The sequence below is a fragment of the Galendromus occidentalis genome, unplaced genomic scaffold, assembly GCF_000255335.2.
Source record: "Galendromus occidentalis unplaced genomic scaffold, Mocc_1.1 scf7180000077451, whole genome shotgun sequence".
In the NCBI taxonomy this organism is placed as follows: Eukaryota; Metazoa; Arthropoda; class Arachnida; order Mesostigmata; family Phytoseiidae; genus Galendromus; species Galendromus occidentalis.
In genome coordinates, this window is record NW_003805439.1 from 1,161,117 (window position 1) to 1,170,344 (window position 9,228).

A 9,228-nucleotide genomic window follows, 5' to 3' on the forward strand; every position below is an offset into this window, starting at 1 on the left:
CTCGAGTCGTCTCCTGAGCCTTGTTGGAGCGAAGCTAGAAGAATTCAGCTGTCAAGATCGTCCGTGTACCCGAGTGCTTTTGTGAGCGCATCTGTCACGGCTTCAGCACTCCATCAAGCGGGCCATATTGTGATCCGCCGGTAATAGAGACACTTGTCCAGGCGTGATACTACTCGTTCTTATGACTATAGGCTTCATTATGCGACTTCGCACAAAGGCCTTCTCCCAAAGAGACCTCCCAGGCGAGACCACCAGAAATAGATCAGAACGGATGCTCACGAGAATATTACTGCTTCGAAGTTTGTCGATGATGGCATTGCGGATCATCCATGTGCATTGTTGACCATCGGATAACTCACTTTTTCCTACTCGAGCAGGAATTCGGCTCCTCAGCAGCTTAGTATTGCGATGCGATCTTGTTCAGATCTGGTGCTCACTCTAGCGACAGACATCAGATTTTTCAGCCCATGAGCTTCCAGACGACACTCTCGAGCAAGAAACTCGGAAGAGGATCATCCTTCGTTGTGGTTATAGGGCGAGCCGCGACTCGAAATCTTCGCACGAGCGGACTGCGTCAGTCGAATCCGTAGTCAGCCACGGTCAGCTCGGTTGCATGAACCCAGCTGGTCGTGGGGGCGAAAAGGTTAAAAATTGAGGACGATCCGACTATGGTTTTGAAGAAAGCGTTTAGTCGGAAAATTAGTGAACCATAAGGTCTGGCTGACGATTGAGCAGTTTTTACGAAACGGGGTCACCGACTGCGGTTTCACTGGAACAGCTCAAAGAGCGGGACGAATAACTCATGAACCACCTCGCCGATGTCTTGGCGGCATCGAACGGGAACTCGTTGTATTTCACTCGAGGAAGGGGAACGGGCTGCTCCGACAGCACTTTTAAAGCATGAGATCTGAAAACACAACGAGAAAACGGTCCAGTGTCTCCACAGAACTTTCTGCTCCGACAGTCGAGGGCCATATATTGGTGCAGAAGGTCGAAACTCGTAGTCTCTACTAACCGAAAGAATCGTCGGAAATGAAGGCTTGGATTTTTTCCCAGGTTTCAGCCCGAGCTCCCTGTGGGCATGCTTCTGTATTTTAAGTGTTCGACTCAGGCTAGTCCCTCCCTCGGCGAAGTCTCGTCTGCAGGTGACAGCAATTCAATCTGGATCGTTGTCTTCAGGTACGCGCTCGTGATCCACATGACATGTCTTCTGTATCGATCTCGGCCGAAGTCTGGTGTAATTGTTATGTTGATGCGTTGTTTCTGAAGCCGGCTGAGCACCGACTCGGCTGTCGTCCGCTCGGGCCGGACGACGCCTGCGATGCGCGTTATGCTCTTCTGAGTTTAGGAGCCCCAGGTCAGAGGGCGACCCGCCCGCGCACGCCAACAGAAAATCCCGAGTGCCAATATCGTTTTGTGATGGTTTTTTTCAGCGCTCTGTTTCCTTTGTTGACTAGTTTCAGACGGACAGTCGGGCGGGCGGTCAAACTTAGTCTGTTCTCTTGAATTATTGTTTCCCCGACGGGTCTGGCAGGAGCTTGTACTACAGGCCGATCGATTCGAGACCTTTTTTCCTTACGACCCGCGTCGTATGGTTCATACGTCCACTCAATCGAACAGTCACTCTGACGCCGCCGGTGCGGCTAATCAGTCAGCCCCCGTTCCGCAGAGATCTTCCCGGCGGATTGACTCCCATTGAGTAGTCAATCAATACGATGCGACGCCGGCGCCCCGGTCGATTCGAGGCTTTGCTAAGCGCGTTCGCGGATCGACGTTCCCGACGTACTTCAATGTGAAGAAAAGGCCTTCAATGATTTTTTCTGTGGGCTCTTTCGAAGTTTGACCGGCATAGAGAACGACCGCCGGTGTTTGTTCGCCGTGTTTGTGATTCTCGAGTTTCCCACCGACCCGTAATTTTTACGATTGGATATTGCCGAATATTTAGTCTCGGGCTCCAGCAAACGACAAAGCGAAGAATAGACAGATGACATGAATAGATTCGCTCCATCTCTCCCTTGTTAGCCTGAGAACGCCTCTACCCCCCTTCCTCCCTCCCCCGAAGCCCTGCAATCGCAGTGCGGTTATTCAATAGCTTCGATGTTCCCTCCCGCGCACTGGGTAGAGAAAGCCCGCGAGATCTTTAGAGTCGCATGGACGGCTTGTCCCGTTAACCAACTGTCCATACAAAAACAGGTTAGGCCATCCTGTCGGGCTCGGCGTCGACGACGGCAGGAAACGCCATACGCGAGCCGTGGGATCCAAGTCTCACGTAACATGATGAACGAATGGCGCGTGCGACTTGTCAATGCATCTGGTCGAAAGACGCCAGATGCACGACACTCCGGAGACACGAGCGCACTGACAGCCCGAAACTCTCCACTGTCTCCTTCGCCGCGCCGCTGTCACCGTCCCGATGCGTCCAGTGAGAGCGTCGTGCAGCGGCGCCGCGTCGTGCGCACGACTGTCCGACCTAGGCCGATGTCCCGTGGACGTCGACGACGTCATCGTCGTCGCCGTCGTCGTCGTCGTAATCGTTGATATCTTCCTGAATCTCTCAACGTAGAGGCAGGACGCCGCCGGTCATGGGTCGGATTCCGTAGCGCGCTCACGACGGCCCCCGTTCGAATCTGCGTCCACAGCCTAATGAGCTGCTTTGGCCGAGAGAGAACCCGAGCCTCGCCCATTGTCAGTCGTCAGGAGGTCGGCGAGTGCGGAGCCCGTAGCAACGTCGACGTTTTCTTTGACCGGGGGCGGTAGTGCTCAGGTATAGCAGCTAAGCAGCGGAGTAAGTGACTGGCTCGATATGGGGGTGGCCCCCGACCTACGACCCAAGCAGAAACAAATTACGTGCGCTGTTTGCAGCTCGCCGTAGTTGTCGATGCCGCTTCCACGATCCGTGTTCGTGGTTCGGAGCGAGCTTCGAGACGAGCACCGCATTCTTCCGTGTCTCTGATATTCATTCAATGCATTCGCCTCAATGACTGACCGGGTCGAGATGTTGATCTCATGAGTCGTCACAACATTTTCACTTTTACGATGTCGACCAGCTCGACGACCGATCCGGAGGAAGTCCGTAAGACTCGGTGCACGCCGGTCCTATAGTAATCAAATCATTCATCGTTTATTCCGAAGCGCTCGTAAGCTGGCCTCAATGGCGGGTGTCGTGAGGAGAGACTTTACTGCGGGGGAGTTCAAACTGCGACGCTTGCCGGCGCCGCTCCGCTTCCTCGAACTTCGTCGCGGTGGAAAATATATTCGACCCGAGGAGACGGAGCAGCCAGAAACATAAAACATTCGTGGCGACGGAGTTGTTGTAAATTCACACCTTTGGAGCTTGTTCTGCTTCCACGACCGTTCGGGGAATCGGTGACAACGAGTCACTGTTCTGTGAAACTGGAAGCTTCGGAGTCGCTTGGAATCGATACGGCGGAACCTCATGGACTTTGTCGTCCCGTCACCGTTCGGGTGCACGAGCCCGACCGAGTATTTTTCTGATTCAACTACAAGCTTGACCATCGTGCCCGATGCCTCAGCTGCGGTCTTCGTTGCCGCCGCCGTCGTCGTCGTCATCAGCATCGTTGCTGCCGCCGCCGCCGCCGCCGCCGCCACTACCGCTGCTGTTGAGGTTCTGGCAGACGCTGTCATTGAAGCGAGCGGGGTCACGAAGCTATGCGGGAAAAGCATGAGGTACTCGCCTGTTGCCCATAGCTGTAATACACAAACTCACACAAACGCACACGCTCGCATACGTACACAAACTCGCAGGAACACTTCGTGAATTCTACGTCCCACGCCGACAAGCAGATGCTACAACAGGCGAAATTGCCTTAAATTTTCTTCGCTGCTCCTTCTTCTACTGAAGTGATTCTCTATCAAGAGAAGTAGATGCGTAAGTCACCGGAGAACAGTCTCGGTCAGCTTTGGATATCCTGTTCCTTTGCTCGTTTTTAATTCATATCATCCGATGAGCTTTCCGATAACCTACATGCTCGAGCATATGACGAAGGAGGAGAATGTGGTCACATCGCTTTTGTCGAGAGCTTTTGGCATGACCAAATTGATTTTATCTTTATGATGAAGTTCTCGCTGTCCGTGTCTTTGTTGTTGTTGGTGGTGGTGGCGGTGTAACGATATGCATATTAGAAGACGGGCGACGTTGTCATAAAGTTGCCTAACAAGTGTATCTACTTCAAGCCAGGGGGTCGCCGAGGCCACCGTTGCTGTCATAGTCGTCGTCAACGTCGTGCCGTTTGAACAAAGGCGTCCTATCAAACATCGAGTCAACTCGACGCTGGTGGCCGCGGAAGATGTACACATAAATAGAAACAGCTACGTATGATTCCGTAGACGCTTCGTGGTCGTTCCCAAGGCGACATCCACGCGCGCTCACAGACACGAGAAAAGCATCGGGAGAGCGTCTGGATTTTTACTTTTTTTCAGTCGTTCAAATCTCCTCTAAACGAACTCCAGTCCCCCCCCCCGGACCCCGTCTATTCTTCTCCGGGTAGACTTTACTCGTTGAGCGTTCTGGACTCCCACAGTAATCGAGGAAACCGCTGGCAACGGCTTCGGAGAGAAGCGGTTCGCCCACCGAGATTCCCGACTCCCTGTCTGTCCGATCAGCCAGTCTGTTCGCAATCAATTTTTTTTACATTGACTTTTCCGTCCGTTTCATCGCTAACCATCGAGTACGGGAAAGTTGGTAGACCATGGCATGCAGCACCGACCGTACCCTGCATATTGACGCAAACGAGACCGCCTTGGAATGTTGGGACGATTTTCGTGATGCGGTGCAATGCTTGACGACAAGCCTCCATCGGCACAATCCTGCAGGGATGAGACGGGTTAAGAATTGACGAAACGCAAAAGTGGAGAGACTTCCGCGCGCGAAGAAATATTTCCCCAGACTTACCCTTGTCGCATGAACTCAACCGCCTGGTATGCCGGTAGGAAACGCATCATGATGTCTCCATCTCCTGTAGCAGCTGCACCGCCCACTTCCTGATCGACGTAAGCTCCAGCTCCTGTTGGTAGATAAAGCCACGATTTTCGGGAGTCGGTCTCGTGCCTCAAAACGCATTCCATGGGATTCGATAAACGTCACAATGAGCTCACCGGGGATCGGGGAATCGCCCACACGACCAGGGATCTTATGTGTCATTCCATTGGTCGACGTCCCACCGGAAATAATTCCGTGCTTGTCGATAGCGACCATTCCAATGGTATCGTGATTCCAGCGGCTTATATTCGAAGGTGCGTCCCATCGAGGCCGGTCCTCGCTTTCCGTTATTGGGCTGTAGGGTCCGCAGGAAATCTTCGGGTCTGGACTCACATTGATCCAGTAATTTGGTTGACATCGATTGTTCTTCCAAAGAGCATTGTCTTCCCTGGGTTTTGAATTTGATCGCTTAGAAGGATATCGGGACTTTCGGATAGACTGGCTCATCACATACGATCATCGTTCTTGGTTGTGGTAGGTACTTCGATTTCTTAGTGCTGAGATCCACTTCCTCGAATCCCATTGTTTTGGCAAAGTTCGTTGCCGAGTCTCCGACAAGAAGTGTGTGTGCTGTATGGTCCAAGACTTTTCTAGCTACTCGCATGGCCTCTTTGATCCGGCGGAGTTGAGCAACCGCCCCGACGTTGCGGTTGGGACCGTACATGATCATGGCGTCGAGAGTCGTTTCTCCTGTTGAGTCGAGAAGAACGAATTATTTGTCCCCATCGTTTTCGATTTTCAGGTACGCGGGAGCGTTTCGAATTCTCGAACTCGTGGTCCCTCGCGAAACGGTCAGGCCGGTTCCGAGAGTCGGATTCACTCGCTGAGAGGTCCGTTTCCCGGTCGCCATACCGATGAGGAGCAGTACACAGAGCGGACGAGTCCGTGACAAGAGCAGTCCTGGTTACGTAATTATCACAAAGTCGTATTGCCGTGCTCCCGGTATCATAGTCCGCTGATTGAAAGCATGCGTAGCAACCAAATAGAGCGTTGCATTACCGTTCTCGTCGGGGCTCCCACCGTAACCCACTGTGCCATCGCATTGCAATTCCTCGCACCGAGTGCATCCATCCTCCACAGCGTCCAGCGAATTACCGCCTCTTAGGAGAGTTTTCCATGCTTCACGTGTGGCCGCTTGGAACGCCCACGTATTTATGACAACAGGAGGCTTAGCTTTCACCTGATGAATCGTGGTCTCGGAGAGCAGCGTCACAACAGCAAGAAACGCCAGCGTAGTAGAACCCATAGTCTCAGTGAGTTTTTCTTGCGGCTGCCGAAGCCGCTGCTTTCGAGACAGTACCGGCTCCGAACGGACTCGACTACGGTGGGCACAGCTGTGATCTCGTCGAGGAGCGAGTTCGCCGGAGATGAAACGCAACCGGGCTTAAAAGAAAGCATGCGGTCGTCTTACGGCAACGAAATCTCGAAGCACGCTCCAGAACAAAGGGGAGCACTCTTTCTCACGCAGTCCGACAGCGTCCCACCATAACAAACGGGTATCGCAAACAGCAGCGCTTCCGCTGGCGGCAAGCGGAAAGCGAACATCCGGAAAGACAAGAAGTTTGTCCCTCGGGTAATCAGAGGCGGCTCTCTGTTTCGAGGTGTTAGACTGGGGACTGGACATGGCTCTAGAGCGGGTGCTATCGTCGGTCTCAGAGAATCAGGTTCTTGAACTGTCACAGTAGTGATACCGGAAGCAGAGAGCTTATCTCTTACGGAAGGGGGGCTCTCGTGGAACTTTGTTCTAGAGTCATGATCGGGACTGATAATTTTTTCCCTGAAATCCGTGAGCGGAAATCGGAGACAGTGTCCTCTAAAACCGCCAGAATCATTCCTGATCACAAATACGTGCGGAAGCTCTCGTTTGAGTATCGCAGCGGCACGAGGAAATGCACGGCGTTTCCCGAAAAATTCGAGAGTTTCAGTAACCCCACCGATCGCTGTCCTTTGCATATTGACCCGTGGAGAGGAAAGCACGCGTCGAGCTCCATTACATCTTCCTCGTGGAGCAGGTATCCACTCATTACCGTTCGGATCCCTTCAAAACGCTGTGATTGCCAAGCAACACGAATCAGCCGGGAACGCGTGATCGTACTGCTCTGACCATAGATGGATTTCCAGATCGTGATGTTCCGAAATATAATTATGTTCCGAAAATACTAATTGGACGGATAAATTCTCTTCCCTCTGGAGAATTTTCCAATTTACACGCTTGTCTCTCTCGAATCCACGCTCCGGCAGGACGGCAAATAATGGGCTGAATGCCGATGAGCGCAGCAATCAGCCTAATCGAATATCCGAAAGCTTTTGTCAAAGACTAACCTTCTCCATATCGTGGAATGATCGATGAGGATTCCTTTTGTTGCACTCATACGGACACTTCAGGAATCGAACTCCTCGATCGAATTAATAACCGATCCGAGGGTCTCGTCCGCGCGATTTGATCTCGTCCTCGTTTCTCTCAGACTAGCTGTCGGTTGGTGATTGTACCGTGCGCTCGGAGCTTGCTCATCGCGACGCTCAAACGCACGATAATTTTCTGCTGGCAGTACCGAAGCCGACCCGCGCCCACCGTTCGGAGCCTTCTGATGGCACGCATCTCGGTGTCGTCGCTATGCTTCATGGGCGACAGGAAATACGGCTGGTCGAATCAACCTTTGACATACAGCTGCTTTCCGATCGGTGCCCGTTGGCCTGTTCGAACGCTGCCCTGCTCGCCGAGGGAAGTTCCCAAAGCATGCGATAGAAGATCGAAGCTGAGTAGCAACGCCGAGCTTTACAAATTCGCCATCGAGCGAGCTTCGATGCTTGGCTACCTGGTCGTTCGTCCGGTACGCCGTCGCTTCGTCGGTCCTGCGGCTGACTTTCTTTAAATCGGCTACACGACTTCACTGCATGCCTCTATCGAGCATGGATCAACCGACCGACCGGACGACCGACCGACCGACCCATCGACCCGTAGACCACGCGGTCAATTAATCGAGGGATGAACTCTATCCGTCTTCATGAAGCTGTCGACTCCTCCGATTGCGCTCATTCGCGGCACCTCATGCGATCTTTCATCAGAACCCGCTCTACAGCTCTTTCGACCAGATCGGAATCTCGATGTAATTGTCAGCGACCGGGAGCGAGCTCCGAATTTCGGAGTGAGTTCTTCGCCGGTCTCGTACAACGATCGTGTCGCAGGCACGGCGTTCTGGAGGATTTCTTCCGGAGAATCAGGAATCCGCTTCAAAAAATGGAAGCGAGCAGATAGCGATCGTATCTGCTTACAACACCACGATGCCACTGGGCCGCCGGTCGTCTTTCGCACGTTTGTAGCGAGAATCACTTGAGAAACCATTCAGCAAGGCAGTGCGTATCTCTCTGGACAATCGTTTCACGTGTTGGAGTAAACATTACAATTTCCGTAGAGTTGCTGACTCGCTTGGTATGCCCGGCCATTGAGTCGCCTCCGGTCGTCGGCAGGTTGCCAATGGTTAGATCACGACCTCGCGAAATGTCTGCCCTCTACAACGACTCCTCATGACTTGTGATATATGACAAGCGGGCACGACCGCTAATATCCTCTCCGGCAGCATCGCATCCCTGGATGGACGCTATCGGCGTCATCGCCGTCGCAGTCTTACCAACGAGCAGGCGAGCGGACGGACGAAGGAAGGGACGGAGAGACAGACGGACCATGGTCGAACGACGGTACGAGACTCATCTTCGAGCCGCGCGTCGACTCACGGACAGACTTCATCGGCTAAATGGTCGCTCATCGGATTCGGTACGAGCGAAAAATTCTCACCACATCCGAGCCTAATGACATCCACTCGATCCAACGTAAGCTTTTTTTCCTCGTCCAAAGTCGAGGAAGTTCGATGTTTACCGAGGAGTTTCGTCACGGTGACGATACATTCTGAGAAGACGTTGGAGTTTTTCTTGCATTCTGTCTCGTTTTTGCCTCCTGTAGATTCTGCCCGATATAGCGGAGAATGATCGGAAGTCGAAACATAAGACAACCCTTGACATTCCGTAGAGGTCTACTCATAACAATTTATTGACTTATACCCTATATACATTACGGTATCACAATGGATAACAATCCAAAGCAACACAACGAGTCCCCCAATAATCGTTGACGTCGCTTCTCTTCCTAGAGAAATAAGTTCTCACATTATCACAATTTACGGTCCAGAAGTGCACTGGGACCTCGACATGGACTGAGTCAGTTCCCAAGTCCA

The 9,228-nt window shown here is 52.6% G+C and overlaps 1 protein-coding gene across 1 annotated transcript; it reads right to left on the reverse strand.

Moving 5' to 3' along the window:
- Positions 1–4,518: 4,518 nt before the first annotated feature.
- On the reverse strand, positions 4,519–6,341 carry LOC100903749 (N(4)-(beta-N-acetylglucosaminyl)-L-asparaginase). The gene is made up of 5 exons (XM_003743763.1): positions 5,999–6,341; positions 5,482–5,689; positions 5,116–5,387; positions 4,913–5,024; positions 4,519–4,827 (listed from the first exon to the last, which is right to left on the reverse strand). Exons 1-5 carry the CDS (start codon positions 6,243–6,245, stop codon positions 4,620–4,622), a joined length of 1,047 nt encoding a protein of 348 aa, XP_003743811.1. The 5' UTR covers positions 6,246–6,341; the 3' UTR covers positions 4,519–4,619.
- Positions 6,342–9,228: the final 2,887 nt, after the last annotated feature.